The 23200-nt window shown below is 39.4% G+C and overlaps 1 protein-coding gene across 6 annotated transcripts in view; it reads right to left on the bottom strand.

Annotated features, from left to right (window-relative positions):
- LOC100702482 (C-myc promoter-binding protein) overlaps positions 1-18641 on the bottom strand; it is a 108059-nt gene extending 89418 nt beyond the window's left edge. For all 6 annotated transcript variants that reach the window (XR_003213268.1, XM_025897073.1, XM_019345240.2 and 3 more), the window contains exons 1-2: positions 18397-18641; positions 1080-1410 (exon numbers count right to left, since the gene is read on the bottom strand). Coding sequence is in view for 5 of the 6 variants with exons in the window: in XM_025897073.1 (XP_025752858.1) it covers positions 1080-1390 (311 nt within the window). In the remaining variant the exon portion in view is untranslated. The remainder of the gene's footprint in view (positions 1-1079; positions 1411-18396) is intronic.
- Between the last annotated feature and the right edge of the window lie 4559 nt (positions 18642-23200).

Genomic DNA, 23200 nt, shown 5'->3' with positions numbered 1-23200 from the left:
TGAGGATGCATTTTTTCCACTTTTTCCACACAGAGTTAACAGACATAGCCAACTCATCTCTGGTCATTATCAGACTCAGAGTTTCTCATATAAGAGTGAATCAACTAGAGTTCAGAGTTGAACTCAAATTTGCTAAATCTGCTTCCTGTAATGGTTCCAACAAGTAAGATGAATAATAAACAAGATTGTGTACTGCATATGTAAACAACAGCACTGCATGTCTTGGGCAAGCTTGGAGTCAGCACATCATTACAGTCATTCATCCGAGGTGTTTAGAAAATTCTGTCAAGCTGGTGAATTTAATGAGTATCTAAATCCTAGCAAAAGTGACTCAATTTACATTTTCATTAATTTATTCTAATGTTCACAAAGGATGTGCTATCATTTCAAAAGAGAAGTGTAAACACTTTCCCATTTGTCTTTTTCACCTTCTTTCTGCCGCAGAATTCAATTCTCAGTTTGACATATGTGATTTTAGTAAAATACTGCAACAACTACTAAACACTTTTTTTTTTTTAAATGTACAGATATTTATGTCTCCCAGAGGATGAACTGGATCTCTTTATTTTACATGCATTTATATCATCTGTCCCACTTGGTTTTTGCAGCCTATTCCCGTTTTCCTGACAAGGTGCCACTTTCCCATACTTCAGTGGTAATATGAATGGCTTCCAGAGTGGATCCTCCCATCCCTAGCTTTATCATCATCATCATCATAAATTCCTTTCTGATTTTGCATTTTGATGGCAAAGTAAGATTGACATCTGAGCATTTACAAAAGCATTTGCAGGCAGGTTAAGCCTTGGCCTACACAAGAAGAGAAATACTTTAATAAACACCTCCACTGAAAAGCTTTAGCCTCGAACTAGCCCAAATCCACGTTTGGGACACCAAGCTTTAACCTGCTATGCGTCAGCATGTAAATGTAGTCACTGACAATGTTAACAAGCTCACTTAAATAGCCAAATACAGACTCCAAGTGGTGTTAGCCTGGCTATAGAAGTGGTTTTGGAAATAAAGACAATGTTGTGCTTTGCCTTGTTTAAATACAAACAAGGCAACCTCCTTTGGTTACTTACCCCAAGTCGGTTAGCGGTGGCTTGTCACAACCTCGCCTGTAGCACAATAAGATCTGCGGCGCCATGAGGGCGCCGTTGTTAAGATCAGCCGATTGGCCTGTCGGTGTTGTTTCTATGCATGTGAACCCTGGCGGCACCTCCTCCCCCGCTGAGCGGATCACCACTGCCACATCTGTGATGGGTGCCTTAGGCTTGGCCGTCTTGTGGCAGACATCATCAAAGTGGATCTCCTGGTCCAACGGCTTGGACGGGTCCGTCAGACCGGCCACCACAAAGTAGTCGGCTACACGAGGGCCTTTGTCCTCCATCATTTCCCATCCCCGCCAACTACCTTCAGAGGGAAAAAGAAAGAGAGGGGTAGAGACACAGAGAAAGAGAGAGAGAGAGACAGACCGGGAGATTAATTTTCGTTGTGGTTGCAGGTACAGACGGTTCTTGTGTCCTTGCTCTGGCGGTAAAATGAAAAAAAAAAATCTAACAGCCATAAATCTTTCTAAAGGGAGGCCAGTAGAAGGGCAAATGGAAAGAGAGGGCAAAAATGTGGGGAAGAGAGGCTATATAATGAGGCAGCCATTTAGAGCTTGGGTAGTTAGCTGACAGTCTTTGGCCAGATCACGTAATCAGCGGAAGGTTCAGCGTCCCAGCTCAAGGATACACGTGGATGTGATGAGGGCATAACATTTTTGGTCTTGAGGTTTTTCAACCTTACTCTAATTCTAAAGAGTGAAACTCTGGCTAGCTATACAGACCTGAGTGTGCATTTTGAACAGGGAGCAGTGAGGTGTTTCTTCACACTTAACATTCCACCTTAATTACAGACTGCCCCCACGTATAAACCTGAGCTTACATGCTTTGTGATATTACAGAGCCCATTAGGCCTGTGTGATAAAAGCCAAGCAGTAGTTTTCTTAATCTAGCCCAGAAGGGCATGCTCAGACTCAATAACATCTACATTTACTGAAGCAGCACAGTCTCAAAGGGACACTGATATGGTTATATAAACTAAAGAAATGCCTTTTGTGATAAAGAAAACATCCTCTGCAATTGAGAAATTACAGAGTTGCAGATGTTTACCAGCATACAAACCTCAACCCGCCTCTGTCATGAGCTGCAAATGTGGCTGTTTGGAAGCCAGCAGCAAGTCAAAAAAACAGTCAGTGCATCTTAAAGTTCTGTGTTACTTTGATCCAGCACTACAGTGGTTACTGATTTTCTGTTATTTCAAGACTGCGGTGCCAATTTTCAAGAAAAAAACAACACATACACAGAAAGAAAAGAAGAAGAAAAAACCTACTGGAATCAGTGACACAGAGTGAGGTGTATTTGCATTTGGCCAAAGACCAAAACACTTAATAGTGTGAGGTGAGACTGTGGCACATCTAAAGGGAGCAGATGCTGAATCTTTGCTTAAAATGGATCATTTAACATGCACTGCTAGATTGTTTTAGAAGCTAAGGTTTCTCTACCTTTTTTTTATTGGCTCATTAAGTATAGTGTCTTTGATTGACTGATGCAGCGATGGCAGATATGTGCATTATATGCCGTGCTTTACACCACATTATCTTACATCATGTTGAGGTGAAAATATTAATTACTATTAACTTTGTGTACCGCTTTAAGCAGGGTGCTTATTTTTATACCCAAAAACTGTTTGCTGTTAAAAAAACATATATACATTTATCTGAATACATTTTCAGTAGTTGAATATAAAACTATATCGGGCGCCGGCTTAGGTCACTGGGTTAACCAGGTGACTATATGCCGCAACGCAGAGGGCCGGCCCAGGTTCGAATCTGACCCACGGCCCTTTCCCTTCTTTCTCTCTCCCTCCGCTTTCCTGTCACTTTTCACTGTAACTAGCAAATAAAGCCAGAAATTTTTTTTAAATCCAACTGTATTAAGATGTTAAATTTGCCAGCTTCTTTATTCCCTTTTTAACTTTTAACTGCTTTATAGTTAAAATGTGTTTTTATATATATAAAAATGCTAACAGGAACAGCTGCCTAGTAAGATCCATTATCTAACTTAATGGTTGCAGCTATTGTCGAAAGAAAAATAATCCTGGTGCTTAGAAAGGCAGTGTTTTAACTCACACCCAGGGAAGCACTGTTGTTAATATACTAGTGAGAATTATAACAATTACATTAGACAGATTTTTCAGTAGCCTTGGACTGTGGCTATGTAGTCTCAGCCTGCCTCGCTAGCACAAGCCCATCTCTGCAGGTCAATGTACAAACAATGCCTTTACTGGCAGTCTCACTCCTCCCCTAGTAGGTTGTGAAAAGCCACAAAAACAGACTTGGTTCAAGACAGCTGTAATCAGGAGGTGAGAGAACTGTGAGCAGATACAGTCTTTTGTAAGGTTTTCACATAAAACCTATTTTTGCACAGTTGGCCAACAGAGGATGTGAAAGCCTTTTCATTTCTGTAAAAAAAAAAAGAAAAAAAATTCCCTTAGCTGGCAACACAATCAGGGACTATTTCTCACCCGGACAGCCATCTCATTGCAACCAGATTGTGTAATCCAAGAGTTTTGCTCAATTTAATTGTGAATAATTCAACTGGACAAGGCCTGTGATTCCAACCATATGCAGTAAGAGGGTGTGGGAAGGGAGGTTTAATTAGCAGGGTGTGTCAGCTTGTATAAATGTATTGGCTCAGGGGAAAAGGTGAAAAAGCTGCCAGCTCTAGTCTATATGATGCTGCGTGAGTAAGACTCGGGCTGCCACTAAAACTACGTAAAGCAGTGTGAGAGACTGTTCTTATTCACCTCATCATGCAAGAACAGTCTAAGTTGAAAAGAGATTAAAGTGATAAAATCTTTCCCTATTCTGGCCTCACTGACTCCTCTTACATCTGCGTAAAACATTTCTTTGTGACGCATGACGCTGTACCAACAGAAAAGAACCACAGACATAAAAAAACAACTAAATCTTTTTTTTTTCTTTTAATATTAAATGATTTGGAGTGAAAGTTTGGAGAGTGGAAGCAGATGGAGCAGGACTTCTTAACCTAATGAGTAGTTCTAACTTAAGTTTAGCTGTTATGGGCACAACATTTGGTAGAGAAAGCTGGGTGTTTATTGGCATAATTTAATGATCTTTGTAGGGGCAATGAGCAAAGCTTATATGCAAACAAAGGCCGATGTGATGTTTTTTTTCTTTGGTCGTCTCTTCCAGCTATTGACAGATGGCAAGAAAATGCTGTGTTCACTGTGTTCTAGCTCTTACACTCGAATTACAAAATGCATCATACCTCCTTGTTTTCTCACTGTGGGAAACAAATGAGAAGGCTGCCACAGCATGCAGCCATGATATTCTGTGCCAAGAGATGTCTGGCCAAAGGCAGAAGGTGGTCCTTCCATTACTTAGACAGCGTCAAGACTGTTCTGTTGTATTTACCTTGAGGCGGTGGCGATCAACGGGAACAGAACAGGTTAAACAAAGAGTGACCAAAGCCGCTCCGAGGGCCACACATCTGCACTGCATCCTGAGTCCAAGACCACAGTCTGCGTTTCAACTTCCTGCCCAACACACAGAGCGGGCTCATAAATGTTCCTGGGACACTCGCATTACAACACATTGGTGAACCACTCAGAGGACAGGATGTGGAGCATGTGCTCACTTCTCTTTCAAAAACATTTGCTTGGGAGTTGATGACAGTATAAAGTAGGACAAAACCACTGCAACACTGAACCTTTCAGTAAATGGTTTAAATTGTTACTGCACAGCCTAAGCACCGACTTTAGTTTTCAACCCTGCAGTTTGCTGCTTGGAAATGAAATCTGCAGTGGGTCACAAACACACATTTCTTTTGTACTTTCATACCTTACAACTCTCTGCCTTTAAAAGTGCACATGTGACTATGTGTGGAAAGGCTAACAGGGGTGCCAGACAGGATGAAGAAGACATGCGGCAAATATGAAGTTATGTGCATAAGCGTACAGCATGTAAGCATAAGGTAATGGGGTGAAGTTGTCTCCCTTTGTGAAATCTTCATCTTTTTCGGGATGTTGTTTTAGCATTTGTGATTTCATCATGAGCCCTGTGTCTTAAGAAAGCACATCAGGTCAGGAGTAGGACCGTGAACGTGCTTGCCGTTTTCTTTGACACTGTGCACCATTAGCCTCAAAGTGTTAAACTATCAACCCTGAGCTCTAGTGTTAACATCTTGCAGATTCTGGAGCAGGAGATAAAGTGCAAACAACCCAAACTGTGGCACATGCCACTGTGTGCCCTCTCACAGTAACACCATCACCACAGCACCTTCACTATTCACCAAATCTGGCTCCCTACAACTTTGACATACAAGTTTAAGGGTTGCCATTTTGCCACAAAATGATAAGGATGGGACTTCCAGGTTGTGATCCAAACATAGCAAGGGCACTGAGAATGGTGAACTACTGCACAGGGAGAAAACCTTCCTGAGGATTGTGTATGGTTAAACCTATGCAGTCTAAAGTGCCTAGAATGGTCAGTAAGATTAGAAAAATGCTATGTAACTGCAAATACATGTCGCATTTCACAGGCAAAATAAAAGGCAGAAGCTAAAATGCTCAATATACACGATTTTCTTTACTGTGGAGCAACAGAACGAACCAGTGCACCGTGTATAAAAGAGGGTGGAATAGCACAGGGTGTCAACCAGTTCAACCGCTATCCTGTTTCTTGCCTCTCACTGCTGTTTTATTGACCCAGGAGGATTTTGCATGAGACTCAACTGACATAAACCAGACTTGGGTATTGTTTCATGGATCACTCACTAAGTACAGTTAACTCCACACTTATTACAAAAGTGTAACAGAAAAAAGATGCTGACCTAATTTATTTCAGTTACATGGGCGCAAAGAAGAGAGCTCTGCAGTGTCACCTCCCTGTTTGAATGACTACAGAGACACATGACGGGCCAAAGAATGACACTCATCCTTGCCATGCTGTCAGTCTGCTAAAAATACAAGCCAAAGCGGTAGTATCATGGCACATCACGGCAAATGTTACATAAGGATTACATTTACATACAGTGCGTATGTAGGACTATTGCGGACACCCACTGAAATGAGCCTCAATTGTTTTCCTTGCCTGCCCTATATTTTAAGAATAGAAAAAGTCGACACTGCTGACTGAGTAGCAGTGGAAACACAGGTGATAGAAGGAAGAAGCATTTGTTTATTTCTAAGTTCCTGTTTTCATGAAGCCATCAGTGAAATGTGGCTGCGAGGATCTATGGAGTATGAAACACGGTGCTGCAATGATGTGAAGCCCAGAAACTAAGACATGAACTTCACTTTTTTTTTTTTACAGCTTTCCAGTTTTAGCAAATAGAGATGATTTAAAGTGCTGATAAGGCATAACAGAACAAAACAGTCTTACTGTATACAATACCGTATAAGCCTGTGGATTTTTTTTTAAATGCACAGATCACTGGACTTCCCCACGGGAGATGCATCCAAAAGATGCAGAGCTGTGACTCACACGGCGGCTGGCGTGTATGAATGAAAAACTGCATCACTGCTTAAGTGGCCTAATCCAAATATCTTAATTCGCTGGCCGCCCTACTTAGGTCCTGGCAGACTGACCTAGAAGGAAAGCTTGAGGTAAACGCCTAGATAGAGAGTAGTCCAAGCAATTCCTCCTATCATAAAAAGCAGAGACTGTTTAGGCCACAAATCTCTTTAAAGGTCACTGGAGCCCCTCACTGCACTAGAAAATTTATTTATGTCATTTCTGAATTATATATGACATTGGTTCATTTATCACAAATGCCTCGATTTCTCCCAAGACTTTGCAGGCTATTTGTCTTTGTGAGTACTGCCATGGTTAAGTTGCTTTAAAGGTACTTTGTGCTGTGACTCAGCTTAAGGAAGATTATCTGGGTTTTGTGGTTCTGTCCGATTCTTGACAGTAATCAAGAATCAGAGAAAAGCACCACAGGCTGAGAACATTCAAACTTGGCCACATGACCGGCGTGGTGCCAGAGACATAGACAAAGCTTCCCAGCCCAAACTCACTGACTCGTAATCACAATAGGAGTTCTGGGAGGAGTTCGATAAGCTGTCCAGGCCCAACAGGCCTTGCACAAGGATTTAGTTTAAGGCAACGTGACAGGGGAACGATTTCCAGCTGTCCAGACTTAGCAATGAAACTGGCGAAAAGGGACTCTCTCAATTGAGGCTCCATTGGGCCAGCCTCTGCACTCCAGCTCCAGCTGTATAGACATCCAGCATAGACAGCCACAGCAGGGCAGACACGTGGAGGAGGTGAAAAGGAATGTGGTTGAGAACATAAACACAAGCCAGTAGGAAGTCAAGCATCTGCTTCTAGTTAAGTCCAGAAGGGTGGGCGTTTGGCTATTCTGACATCCAGGTCATGTAACATAGAGGAGGAAGATAACCTCTGTGAGAAATAGCATTTTCAACGTCCACTGTAATCTCTATACCTTACTTATTACCTAACCTTGTCAACCAGCCTCGGAGAAACTCAACATGAGCAGTTTCATGTTTCTGTAAATACCTGAAACCCCTGAGTGAGATGCTGACATTTCTTCATTTTACAAGTGCTCCAACTCCCAGAACAATCAAAAGAATACACATCACCAAAACTAATACCAAACCATATACTCACAGATAAATGAATAACTTAATCATTTTAAGTTTGTCCAGAATGTATTTACTACCATCCACACTGGCAGATAACCATGTTCTTCCTGGAATCACTGTCACTGTAATTACCAAACAGCTAGCACTGAACATGCACTTAAACTGCAATTAGACTAAGTGAGTGGGTGTATGTGTGTGTACAGAGAGGAGACATTATGCATAAGAGATAGCTGGTATCCATTAACCTTCTTCAACACAGTGTATTGTTAATTAGGCAGGTGACAATTTGTCAGATTGGTTTATTTTTGTGTGTTTGCATTTTTAAGCAGCAGTGAGGTTTTTTGTTTTCACGAGCTCAAACTAATTTTCCCTCAGAGATTAATAAAGTCAGCAATATACAAAGAGTCTTCATTTAGTTAAACAGGCAGACATTCACCTTGTTTTAATTCCAAGTTGACATACACATAGAAAAAAAGGTGGACAAAATTACAAAAGCCAGGAGGGCTATTCAGACCTATTTTAGCGAGTACATGCTAAAAAGAGTGAGGCAGATGGAGGATTTTAAAGTCTTCTTTTGAGCCAGGAACACATTACACTGGACATAAATGGGGGTTAAAACGGGGCTCTGACAGTTAACATAAAGAGCAGATATTGTATTGTAGCAAAATAAAGATTTCTACAGGAGTTATATATAAGCTGAATTTTCAAACACCATTTTATATCTTTTTAATACAATACTGAATACATTTAATAACACTTCACAGTCCAATCAGCCAAAGGATGAACTCATGATGGAAAATCAGAGGAAGCATCACAGCCTGGGGTTATTCTTTTCTTGCATTATCCAGTGTTATGTGAAACAATTACAAGGATTTTTAAGGTCACCTGAACCTGGATCACTAAAACTGACACTTGGTCACAGTCACTGAGTTTCATGGCATGCTAACAATAACTGTTAGCATGCCTCTCTACCAGTCGATGCCTCTCTAACATCAACTGGTGCTGAGTGAAACCAAAAAGGATTCAACTGCCTCCTGAGGCACAGTTCAAAAGCCCCATTCACATATGACCTGTCTTATTCTACATCAGAGCTGATAGCTGGCTCACACCGTGGATATTCCAATATATGTTTACACAGGTAAACTTGTTATTTGTTTTGTTTCATTTTGTTAACATCATTTGTGAATCAGCAGTATCCTTGGTTCCCATTTGTTGAACCACTATCCTTAAAGCTGAGCGCAGTTTAACTCTATGCTTGTGACATTTGCATAGCTAATACATGGGTTATCTCGTATGCCACCGCTACAAGTTGCTGAATTTCAGTGACATTCCCTGGTCCCTGCTCCCTGCTCTCTGCGTTGCTGCTAGACTCTTCCAGTGTGTATGCAACTAATACTTACTTAAGACGAGATGTAATTCTTTTTAACACTTTTCAAATCCCAGATAGACTGATAATCCATAAGAAGCCACAAAGATCACCTCACAGCTATAAACGGTGTCGTGTGATTCCAACCAGCCCCACAGGTTTTCATGAATACTGCATTACTGTAATTATTGTTAGACTAAGTTATTGTATAAGTACGGTTAGTTATATGGTTAAATACGATGTGTGACTTACAATCCCAATTTTAAAATCAAAAGTTTTAAGCCGGAAGCCTCAGGAGCAGTTTGAATAAAGGAATCTTAATTTGACACAATACACTTTGCCTGTAGGATATTATATGAATGAATTATTGTAGAATCATTTACAGATTTTTTTTGCTGTAATTGACTTGGTTTATGTTTGTACTGAGGGTGTGCTATGAAAGTTCTATTTTCTTCGCAAGATCATTATCAAGAGCATCTCAAAGGTCAGTTGATATTATACTACCATACAGTTATAGCTTAATTAGGCATCTGTATCCACAGAAACTTCCACCGTAAATTTTCTTTATTTACTTTCACTTTAATGCTTATATCCACCAACATTATCAGGAAGAACAGAGATGGGACATCCTGTGCCTGCTAATAAAAAGACAACAGAATAAAAATCATATCAGCTACTGAAGCACACAACAAGTATACCATCAAACAAGCATCAAGGTTACAGAATGTAAAAATGTGCTGCTTTGTTCAATAAAGAGAGGCCTCCAGAATAACGTCTAGATATCAACTTAAATCTTCTGTATTAGGCACTTGTCAAAGCAGGAGAAGCGTGTTCAAGCAACGTTTTATTCACAAATACTTTACAGGTGTCCATAAAGTAGCCAGTCATAATGCACAGCGACAGACCAAGGCGCAGATTGTGGACTTTATTGTGACAAGGTTAGCAATCTAGGCCCTGCTGTGACTAACCTATACCAAGAATGAATATGCTAATGGAACTGTAAGGTGCCTCAGTATAAAAGCATTGGGGAGCATATCAAGTACCTGGAAAAACTTTGTGCAAAGTCTTGACCTAAATTTCACAGGATGTTTTTAAAATGCAGCTAAAGTTTAAGGCAACCTCTCAGTCCTTCTGAGTGATGTGTTGGTTAGGGATGATTAAACTCAAGCCATGATGGATGGGGATGCAGCAGCATGAGACACAGCAGTGACAGACTTTACCTGCTGGCAGCTGATACTATTAACCTCAATATGTGATTATAGACAAGGGGGATAAAAGTTATGAGGCAAAAACAGACTAAGACAGACTAAATAGCAGTCCAAACTAAGGATGGCTAAATGTCTGAGAAAGCATTTTTCCCCCTAGTATTGTACATGTACATTTAAATGTACATGTACATGTAAATTTGTATTCTAGAGAAACAAGATGTAGAAATATGCTGGGAAGTGTCGCAACATGTCTCCATGTAGACTGTATACAATAGAGCTAAAAAAAAAATTTCCTAATTCCGGAAAACCCTGAAAGTAAATAATTGGTATGACCAGCTTTATTCTTCCACACAGCCTGAACTCTCTTAGGCAGGCTTCTTGTCTTTTCTTTGAGTAGTCTTCAGAAAATGTTATCAAGGCTTCTTGAAGGACATTCAAAATTGTATCTCGAATGTTGGCTGACTTTTGTTCTTTCTTAAGTTGACACCAGACTGCTTCAATAATGTTGTGGTTTGGGCTCTGGGGAGGTCAATCATTCATGGATCATCAGTATACTGATTCTAATGATCAAGGGCAGATTTAAATGATTAATTCTGATTATTCAAAAGCCAGTATCACACACACATCTTACTTAAAAAATTCCTCTCTTTGCATGAAAAACACTCAGATCTGAACCCAGTTCAGAATATTTTTTTCAACTTTCAGTTTTAACCACTATATCTGCAAATACAGTGGCTTGCAAAAGTATTCGACCCCCGTGAACTTTCCCACGTTTTGTCACATTACAGCCACAAACATGAATCAATTTTATTGGAATTCCACGTGAAAGACCAATACAAAGTGGTGTACACGTGAGAAGTGGAACGAAAATCATACATGATTCCAAACATTTTTTACAAATAAATAACTGCAAAGTGGGGTGTGTGTAATTATTCAGCCCCCTTTGGTCTGAGTGCAGTCAGTTGCCCATAGACATTGCCTGATGAGTGCTAATGACTAAACAGAGTGCACCTGTGTGTAATCTAATGTCAGTACAAATACAGCTGCTCTGTGATGGCCTCAGAGGTTGTCTAAGAGAATACTGGGAGCAACAACACCATGAAGTCCAAAGAACACACCAGACAGGTCAGGGATAAAGTTATTGAGAAATTTAAAGCAGGCTTAGGCTACAAAAAGATTTCCCAAGCCTTGAACATCCCACGGAGCACTGTTCAAGTGATCATTCAGAAATGGAAGGAGTATGGCACAACTGTAAACCTACCAAGACAAGGCCGTCCACCTAAACTCACAGGCCGAACAAGGAGAGCGCTGATCAGAAATGCAGCCAAGAGGCCCATGGTGACTCTGGACGAGCTGCAGAGATCTACAGCTCAGGTGGGGGAATCTGTCCATAGGACAACTATTAGTCGCGCACTGCACAAAGTTGGCCTTTATGGAAGAGTGGCAAGAAGAAAGCCATTGTTAACAGAAAACCATAAGAAGTCCAGTTTGCCACAAGCCATGTGAGGGACACAGCAAACATGTGGAAGAAGGTGCTCTGGTCAGATGAGCCCAAAATGGAACTTTTTGGCCAAAATGCAAAACGCTATGTGTGGCGGAAAACTAACACTGCACATCACTCTGAACACACCATCCCCACTGTCAAATATGGTGGTGGCAGCATCATGCTCTGGGGGTGCTTCTCTTCAGCAGGGACAGGGAAGCTGGTCAGAATTGATGGGAAGATGGATGGAGCCAAATACAGGGCAATCTTGGAAGAAAACCTCTTGAAGTCTGCAAAGGACTTGAGACTGGGGCGGAGGTTCACCTTCCAGCAGGACAACGACCCTAAACATAAAGCCAGGGCAACAATGGAATGGTTTAAAACAAAACATATCCATGTGTTAGAATGGCCCAGTCAAAGTCCAGATCTAAATCCAATCGAGAATCTGTGGCAAGATCTGAAAACTGCTGTTCACAAACGCTGTCCATCTAATCTGACTGAGCTGGAGCTGTTTTGCAAAGAAGAATGGGCAAGGGTTTCAGTCTCTAGATGTGCAAAGCTGGTAGAGACATACCCTAAAAGACTGGCAGCTGGAATTGCAGCAAAAGGTGGTTCTACAGAGTATTGACTCAGGGGGCTGAATAATTACGCACACCCCACTTTGCAGTTATTTATTTGTAAAAAATGTTTGGAATCATGTATGATTTTCGTTCCACTTCTCACGTGTACACCACTTTGTATTGGTCTTTCACCTGGAATTCCAATAAAATTGATTCATGTTTGTGGCTGTAATGTGACAAAATGTGGGAAAGTTCAAGGGGGCCGAATACTTTTGCAAGCCACTGTAGCTAAAGAACTGGTCAAGATTTTAGTCAAGCCACTTTATCTGCCAATCTTTAATCAATGAATTTGTGGTTTCAGTGAATAGTGAACTGACATTAATATCTTTATTTCTGCACTCAGTGTTATACTTGTTGAATGCTTCACTGCAGTCTGATTTTGGCAATAGTGCCTTTTGGCAATAGTGCCTTAGATATCTGATAAACCCATTTGCCGAGGTTCCTGCACACCTTATCTTTCATTGACAGGTTTTGCTCTCCATCTTGGTGACATGCTAACAACTGCAGGCTGCAATTTAAGCATGAAGTGTAACTGGGGAAAAATAGCTGCAGAGTGGAAAAAGAACTCTCTCACCTTTAATGAATTTCAAGATCATATTTTAATATACAGATATCAAAGTATATACTAGAATCACTGGCCCCTGACTGTAGTCTTACATGTGATGTTACCTTCCTGGCTCTGTGTACAGTATTATCACAAGGAAGTGCTAATGCAGAGCCTTGTGGGAATTAAATAGCATGTCTCCAGGAAATCTGATCTTTCAGACCTGCCTTGTCTCCCAGCCTGATCTTTTAATTCCCTGTTTGGCAGAAAAGACTCTTCAAGTCAGATGCATTTGTTTGCATTCCTTTATATTGTATTGTTGTCATCTTTTTTGATTTTCAGCTTCTTCCCTTTCGAGTCTGGCAGTTTTGTTCTGGAGTTCTGGCAGTAACATCTTTATTGTTTTTGATAGGCACAGGTCTGAATATTGAGAAGACACTGGGAGAATAACCTTGTGCCCTTGTGAAATCAGCAGGCCACACAGCAGCAGCAGCAGAACAATGTGAGAACCAGAAAATTACAGCCTTCATTGATCAGGCACTGACTGTGGCAAGCCTACGCTCAACATAGTTTTAGTTCAATCTGTTAAAGGGAAAGTTTATTCAAAGTGGAACAGAGCAGAAAAATACAGATGTTCGACGCTTGTGACTGCAGGCCCATCCATATAAAACAAAAACTAAATATGCAGTTTGCTATTATCTTTTAATTAGCCGGTATTATTAACTGACTGACTGACTTTTGCCTCTCTAATGTTGATCTGATATAAATTAGCGCTGTTTTTAAGCATTACTCTCATATAGGCTACCATATTAAGCTGCTAAGCCCTGCCTGGAGACACTGTGCATCTGCAAGTTTCTTCGCAACCCACTCCCAACTCAGCTCCTTTTACCTTATAACAGTGTTGTATCTGCTGTCATGAATGCCTGCTCTGTACTGCTTGGGTCTTGCTGCAGCATTTCCCTATTCCAGCTTTCTATAGAACCATACTGGTGATATAAATTACTGCTGATACAAATAATCTTTTTAATTAAAGTTGTACTGACTAAACTACATTAACCGTCATGTTAGACCAGATATGTTTCTTAATAGGCAAAATGTACTGAAATAAGGGTCTGCCAATTTTGCAAAAAAAACCCAAAACCTTCATAACAAAAAAGGCAATTGCCTAACCTTATCTTTCATTTTATTTTGCCTTTCCACTCATATTCTTATAATTCTTCACTTTTCTTTCTGTATTTTTGTGAAATTGAAGCAAAAGCACTAAGCAGCAATTTGTTGCTTCACAACCCACCCCTTCAGCCCGAGTACCTTTCCAGCTCTCCACTCTCACTGTAGTGAAACGTGATTAGCTCAATTTATACATATAGCCAACTGCTGGATAGCTTTACATGGAGAAAAAGTACCAGCATCCAAACTGAGAGAAATGCGTTTTTGTATTCTGAGAGATGACTTTCCTGGGTGCTATGAGCTCAGTTCCCAAATTTTAGTGTAACACCAGATGACACCCACCAACTGAGGATACATCCTGCCTTTTTTCCCTGCAGACAATGAGTCTGAGCTTACAGCTAATTAGTGTTTGTGGATGGTATTCCCTGGGAACATGTAATCCTACTCTCACTTGTTCAATGTGCACATTGATAGCAGCAGCATTTTCTTTTCCAGTTGCATCTTTTTTTGGCTTCTGTACATTCAGCTGGAAACATTATCCTCTTACATTAAAAAATGTAGTGGTCTGCCTTCCTAAGAATTGAACTTTTTCATAAAATGCCAAAAAGTACAATTACAATTTAGAGCCAAAAGATGGCACCTACTTCCTTTGTGTTGTCTTGAGCTAAAGTGGAAAGCTGAACACAGACACTTCTGGAGATTCTTATTATGGTCTGAGTGTAGACCAATCTCTGAGCTAAAAAGCTAACCTAGAGCCCATGCTTGGTAAACCAACCACATGCTGCAAATTTTCTTTACCAACACATTAGAGATTGTGCACACTGATTATCTAAAAGCTAATCCACCACCTATTGGCTGCCAATAATCCTTCCTCTGACTATATGCCCTGACTTGATGTTTTTTGGCTGTTGTAAAACAAAAACTGTCCTAAATAGGACAAAATAAGGAATATTCTTTCTTGCATCTCTGCAAATATATTGCCAACTGGCAGTTTTGGCTAGCTGGAAATGAAAAATTTATAAAACATGCACTGATACATGGGGGAAAATATATTTAACCCCTGAATATTGGTGAAATATTGATAGAAATAATATGAAATAAGATCCCATTTATAAATGTGAATGTTATATTTAAATAGTGCAGTCTTGCAGTCTTATATAAGACTGTAAACACCTTCCTGAGCCCATGAGTTTATGGGCTTACATTTCAGGTCATACTCTGTGACATGTTAAAACGACTGGTGTTTCTAATAGTGGAATATGCAAGGTATGCTCATTGGCTGATGATTTCTGACTGATAAATCACTAGTTAAGTTATTTGTAAGACTTTTTTTCCACTGTAACAAAATTGCAGATAGGTCAGTGGCAGTCAGTGAGGCAAACATCAGCCAATACTGAAGAATACTGAAGTGACTTTGTTAAATCTTTACATTCCTAAATGTGGAACCAGCCCTCACTTTAGATTTGGGAGGCAGATGCCCTCTGTACCTTCTAGATTAGGCTTACGACTTACCTTTTTGATAAAGATTACCCTGAATTCAGGTGACCCTGAATCCTTCCTTAGTTATGCTGCAATAGGCCTAGGCTGCTGGGGGCTTCCCATAATGCACTGAGCTGAGCATTTCTTATTCACTCACATTTTTTCCCTCTCCATGTATTTATAAATCACTTTGCACTTAATCATAAGTAATTATTTATCTCTGGCTTTCTTCCACATTGTGCCCTTCATCCTTTCTCCCTCCCTTCAACCCCAACCAGTCGCCACACAAGGCTGCTCCTCAATCAGCCTGGTTCTGCCGGAGGTTTCTTCCTGTTAAAAGCAAGTTTTTCCTTCCCACTGTCACCAAGTACTTGCTCATAGTTGGTGGTTTCATTGTTGGGTTTTCTCTGCATTATTGTCTTTATTGGTCTTTACCTTACAATATAAAACACCTAGAAAAATGCGTTGTTGTGATTTAGTGCCATATAACTAAAACTGAACTGAACTGAATTAAATAGTTTTATGTAAGTGTTTATTCATTGTTGATATTCTTAGAGAAACTATAGCATACAACATTTTTTTTAAAAGTATGTGTTGTATATTGTCCACGTGCAAGAACTTGTGCACTGTGTTCACATGGGTCAGGTTGCTTCATTAACATCTTTCCTGATCATGCATGAAAATCAAATAGTTCCTTCTTAGACCCACCTATCATGCATCAATTCACAGTCCTGCAGAAATCACCAGAGAGATGGAGAGGACAATTTCAAAAGCGTGACTGTCATTTATTTTCAGCATCTTTTTTGCTGCCTCTCTATTCTATTAAGCCACCCTTGCTATCACTCTATCCAACTGTATAAGCCACAGTTGAATCCAACATCTCAAAGCTGAATATAATTACAGGAAAATTTTGGGGCTCATTAGTAACCCTTCTACTTCAGCATTAACATTAGTGAAAAGGTGCTGTCCCAGGCACTTGAAGAAACTCACTTTGGGCAACAACCTTCTGTTTAGTCATTACCTTTACTGTAGCAAATCCTTAAAAGCCTCCAATCTTCAATGTGTTTTCATCACAAATAAACCAATAAAATAAATCAACAGGATTTTTCCATACAGTTTGTGAACCATCACAAATAAACCAATAAAATAAATCAACAGGATTTTTCCATACAGTTTGTGAACCCCAGAAAGGCTTCTCTGTAAGAGTGCTAACAGTATATCTTCAGGGATACACATAGTTTGTGACAGAAATTGTTGGAAATGTCAAAGAAAAAAAAATTAATCTGCAACAGGCTAAATTGTCAGACTTGCACTCTGCCAAAAAAACAAAACCAGATTCTCCAGTTCAGGCATCTAGATGCTACACTCTGTCACTGACAACTCTGTCAAGTCAAATTGTTTCCTCACTTTGTTTGTTTTCACTGAATTACACAAGATGGGAATAACATGAACCCTGTGCCTCGGGTATTACAACCATCACCGCCATGAGAGAGAGCACTGTGTGTCAGTTATTTACAGACAGTGGTCTTTAACTCAAGTCAGGACACTGTCTAGCTGTCTGCTCCTTTTTGATGTTTTACTGGCTGTAAACCCTGCAGCTCGCTCCAACAACTCAGGCAATTGTTGCATGCTGTTCGGCTCTTCTGTGTCAGGCGACAGCACCTTCTTTTAAACTACAACTTAATTTCCTTCCAGAAGGGTACCTTTCTGCCCTCTGAGCACATACTGCAAGGTAATAAGGCGACATATAAACATCCTATCAACAGGATGCGCAACAACACAATATTCCCATGAGAAATGTCACATATCAGAGCAAAGAGAATATATGTGGGTTTACAGTGCAGGTTACCTTTTTGGTATGTGGAGCAGAGGTTTTCAAATGACAGGCTTAGCTGTGTTTCTGTCACATGTGTGATTTGATCAGACTTGTCCATCTCATGCTATGGAAAAACATTAGGAAAGGATGTAAGAGGGATTTTCTTTTCTTTTTTTTAATTCTTTTTTTGGGGGGGGGGGGTAGACCTCCAGAATGTCAAACCACAGTGGCTGCCTGTCACCGCTGCTCCTGTCTGATGTCTGACAGACTACACCAGCACCACTCCTGGTATGGGTCTGACAGCATTTCTCTGACAGAAATACGTGTAAGGATTTGCACATTAACAGCAAACACGTCCCATCAAACTTGCACGTTTGCAAACCCGCATTAGCATACTCTCATCACCGTTCAACAGTCATGAACTCTCACCACCACACAGCTTACTGAAAACCACTGACATACCCTCCAGTCCGGGCTGCAAATCACTCACATAAAACATAGGAAAGACTGTCCGTGCACTTTCTACGCCACTGCTTAACAGCAAGGCTAAATGAGAGGTGTTTTTCCCCCCTCATACAAAGCCGAACAACCTAAAATATCCTCGGGGAACGGGGTGCAAACGGAGAGTGTTTTGGGTTATTTTTAGCTCCGAAGAGCACGCTCGTGGGGTAAATCAGACATTTCAGAGGATCGTTTGAGGCTTGATGTGCTTTGACTGACTGGTATTTCGTTCACGGTGACTAAAATGTTCCCAAATTTTAGCGATGAGTGCAAACAACCTGTGGCACATACCTAGATGTCGAGAAGCGGGGAAAGCATGGGAGTCGTATTGGTTCAAAAGCTGCGAGAGTGAATTGTGATTATTGACAGATAAAACAGAAACAAATGTCAACAAACACATACACGAGTTAGGTGACAGGGCTAGCATAAAGGATTTCCAGCTTGTTCGAGCACTAAGTTAGCAGCCTGCAGCCGTTCGGTAAATCCCTCAACACGCCAAGCAGCCAGTCAGGGTAACGGTTCATCATTTCGCACTTACCCCGCTTGTGAACGTCAGATTAGTCCTCGCACACAACTTCGGACGGTGTCTGGCTTCTACCGACGCTGTTGCATTACAGAAGGTGAGATGAACGGTAAGGGAGGTGTTGTTATTGTATTTTTCTCCCCCTCAGAGTCTAACCGTTAGCTGTCCAACCGACCGAGGCTGCTTCTCCTGTCACTCACTGTGCCGAGCCGGCTGTCCGCTCCGCCGCCATCTTGGTTGTGATGGGAACACACACACACACACACACACACACACACACACACACACACACACACACACACACACACACACACACACACACACACACTCGCGCTTCTGTCGTTTAATTGACTTGCAGTCATTCACGGGAGACCCACGATAAGAGACTGACTAGACTAGAAGGGGACTCAGAACTTTACTGCTATGTGAAAAGCATTATCATCACACCGTAAAAACAGAATGTTTTAAAATTAAAAGTCCTCTGTGGAATAGGTTACCTTTAATAATAATAATAATAATAATAATAATAATAATAATAATAACAGAAAATTTATTACAAAACAATAGAATAGAATATTAACGATAATAATACAAGTATTAAAAGAAACATTACTAAAAACTCCATTTTAAATTTTAATATAGAATCTAATCAAGAAATTAGATTAGTTTAAAATCTCAAATCAAATTCAAAAAGGACCTAAAGTTATTAACAGAATGAAAAACAAGATGCAAAAAACAAACAAACAAACAAACAGAAAACAGACCCTAAGTCTGAAACATCTGTCTATGTAGTTAGAGAGATATCAACAAAGTTGAACCATGGCCATAGTCTACTACCATGTAATGGCAAAATTCAGTTAAAGTTTATTTATCTGGAAAAATCCAAGCAGCAATTGCCTCGAGGTGCTTTATAGTGAAAAGTAAAGAGAAAAGATCAAGAGGAACCCCCCAAAAATCCTACAATAACACGATTTGCTATGAACAAACAATAGGTGACAGTGGGAAGGAAAAACTCCCTTTTAAGAGGAAGAGATCTCAGTTAGAACCAATATACATGGTCTTTGATATTTTTTTACATGATACAGTAACAGTGATTAATGAATGTCAGAGAGATCATTAGTGAAGAGGAGACTGCAGTTTCATCTCCAAGCAGCAAAAGTATGGTGCTGGACATCATCCAAAAACAAGCTTTGTGACTTTTGAAGCAGTGCCATGTGGGAAATGTATTTATGTACCTCTTGTTGATGGGGTCTGTATTTCAGTATGCACTGTGGCAAGTAAAAAGGTTAGCGTTCAAGATGTGGAGTGTAGGCTTTTGAAATGAAATTCTGAAATTGCTCAAAAACTGAATAAAAATGAAGGAAAACACATAGTTTCTTTATGAAGTAGTGATCATATATGATGCACTTAGGTAACAAAGGTCAATACAAATGCATGACTTAACAGAAACCCAAGATCTCTGCATGCAACACAACCACCTACAATGTAACAACATCATCTCAAAGTAAAGAGATTAGAATTCATTCATTCTAATGTAAGTGAGAGCTGAGATTAAAAACTCAAAAAAAGGAGTTTACAATAAACAACTTTTTTTAAAAAAAATTTCAAGTGTTATTTAGCGTTGAATTAATATTGCTTTTTATAAAATGGTAGTTATAAGGATGGTTTAATGATACACTGAGAACAGTGTTTAACAGTTGTAATGGTTATACATAGTTATAAATCCCAGTTTTTCCAGAATGTTTTGTCATTTTCCCATTCTACAAAATATATTTAAATTAATGTGACTCATTAGAACATTAGGACAGGTTTTCATTTTTTGTTAAAACAGGACATGAAATTGTGTGATAGTAGATGTTGATGCTCCAAAAGCAAGTGTTATAAAAACTAAGGAATACACATTCCGTGCTCTACGAAATATTAACAATTTTTTTCCATTAATTAATATAAATTTGTATTAATTTATTAACATAATTCTAAATACACTTGTAGTTCTGTTTAAGTATACTTTTTTCATATTGCTTGGTCTTGTAATTTTCCAATAAAAACAGTTCATGCTTTGTGCAGAGAAAGTCATTTAATAAATAAAAGTTCAATACTTCAATCTGATATAGACACTTATTATTAGGGAATACCTGCCCTACACAGTATGTCAGCATTAAATAAATTGAAAGAGTACACATTAGTTTTTCCAAGATACAAAATTAAATTTAACAACAAAAGCAGAACAAATATTGTAAAACACTAGAAAATTGGAGAAGACAGGAATTATAATCCTATTTCACATGTTTATGGTTTAATACCTCGATATTTTCTTAACACAATTACTCACAGAGTTGATATTCAGGATTGTTTGGAGTCAATGAATTTGCAATGGTAACCAAATAGCCAGCCAACCTCACCAGAGAAATGACAGTGTTGATCAGCTGTTTTATGCTGTTAATCAGAATGATGTAAATGTAGGCGGCAACTTTCAGCCATGTTAATAAATTAACCAAGAAAGAAAAACAGTGTCTCATTTGATACAGTGTTATATGGGGCAGGACTTCATCTTGTTAATCAAGACAATAAGAGAAGTCTGATACATATATTATTCTCATATTTTACCCAAACCATGATCTGTTCACTAATGTTTTTTTTCAAAGGTCAAACATTGGACAGCAATCCCAGCCTCCATGGTGATTAGCACTTCTGCCTTTTCACCATTGTCCTACCGTCACCCTTCTCTAAAGTTGCTACATCAGCAAATTTGGTATTTTGTACGCTGTTTCAGTAAACACTCATGAATGTTGTTCTGGGACTTATCTTGAATTTACATGTTCTTTACCTGTTGTTTAGATATGAGCAATGCTTGAGACTTTGTAATACAAAGTAACTGCAGGTAGTTGGTGCTGTCTGATAACTGTGTTTGTCAGCCTTAGAGGGAAATCCCAAGTTGACTCAGAAAGTATTAGTTACGTAATAAGTAAACATAGGGCTGAATTAAGTCAAAGCAGCAAACTAGAATCTGTGCTTAGGTTTCTCCATGTCCAATTTGAACAGAATTTGAAGCACTGCTGGCTTCAGTAAAACCTAATACAACATCTATTGCTTTATATAGCATAGTGAGCTCTTTGTGGTCCTTCCTTGGGTCTGTTATATGATGTTTTGAAGATACCCAATGTAGATAGATTAAGACTGTAAATATGCTAGCATGCAATGATATATTTTCTCCTTTGGTGAAATAGTCACAGAGGTTATCCTCCAGTGCATGCTGGGATAGTATTATCCCCCATGGGTTCAAGTGAAACACTGGAAATGTAAAACTAATGAATGAATGGGGCAAGCTTACACTTTCTTCAAACAGCCTCAAATTCCTAATTAGTTTTCAATTGTTTCATTGATTGTAAGGGACACTTCACTTACAGGTCTTTTGCCAGCGCCTAACATTTTCAGAATCAGTCCAGTTTCAACTTTACTTTGTGTTGAAGGGCAGGATATATGATGAAACTGGCTGAAACAGCTTGGCTGTGAGTAGGTGTGAGGTTTGCTCAGCATCAGTGTGGGTGGAGAGCTGGCAGTAAGTATTCCCACACAAGCATGCAGAGTCATAAATCCCTTAAATATATATTTTAGTTTTTGATCTCAAAAGTTAAATGTACTAAAATAGCTATTATGAATATCTGAATGCAGATTTGTTTCTTGTTGTTTAGACATTACATTACATTGTAAATACACTGTACTTTTTGGGGCATGAGGTGTATAATGGAGTGGCTTAACCTTGCCTGTTCCTATTGTGCACAAGAGGAGAGACTTATTTTAAGTACACTTGATGGAAAAATTAGACTTGGTTCTATCATTATAAGTTCATATAGGCTTGCAAATTAAAATTGCAAGCTAGAAATGGAGAACAGTCATTATCAAATGTATACTGGCAAAATAAAAGGACAAGTGAATAGTAGAACATCCATCATGCACATTAATGTAATGAATATTCATAAAGGGGTAATAAAGGTCTAAGAAGGTCATATTAATCAACTCCATAATATGGCCCACGCCACGAAAACTACAAAGTATTAATCATTTAAGATGGGGAGATATTGTTTGTTTTTCTGCAAAATTACTTTGAAATTTCACACCACTTAAAATTACTTGCACAGTATTTAAATTATTTTTATCTGTTTCCTGTAAAAACCTTGTAGGGTAACCCCTTCTTCTAGTTTGCCTGGATTTAAGTATTTGAAGATAAATAAAATTACATTGTAACCTTACATAAAATAAATTGAATTAAATTCCATTTAATTATTGGGGAATTACAGCTTTAATTGCTAGCCGTATTATGAAGTGATACAAGAAGAACATTAATGCTACTTCAAAAAAAATGGACAGAGGCAGTAACTACGCCAACTTAAGTTTTTACTGCCTTAGTAATGAATCACTGCTGCCATCTGCTGTCTATTGCAGCCAAGCACAGCTCCAACAGATAGTAAACATTTTTAAAGAAATGTAATTCATGTCAAGCATAAACAATGAGGTAGAAATGAAGCAGCAGTTTATTTTTTTTGGAACAGTTTGAAACATGTCACCCAGGGACAGTAATCATCAGATCTTCTACAGCTTTAAAACTTAAACGGCCCTGGTCTGTAGATAACAGATGGAACAGGACTATCAGGTGCCTGCGATACAGTAGCTAATGGTTTTAGTGGTGATTAACAGCTGTGGCCTCTGATCATAAATGTGCCCATGGCTGCAGTGGGTTTCCTTGCCACATCAGGGCTTGAATCCACCTTGAATCCATCCACCATATGAGAGCAGAGAGCTTGCAGGTTGAATTAGAGCA

The sequence above is a fragment of the Oreochromis niloticus genome, linkage group LG1 (assembly GCF_001858045.2).
Source record: "Oreochromis niloticus isolate F11D_XX linkage group LG1, O_niloticus_UMD_NMBU, whole genome shotgun sequence".
Taxonomy (NCBI): domain Eukaryota; kingdom Metazoa; phylum Chordata; class Actinopteri; order Cichliformes; family Cichlidae; genus Oreochromis; species Oreochromis niloticus.
Note: the sequence above shows the minus strand (reverse complement) of the source record. Positions and strands in the feature narration are given on the sequence as shown.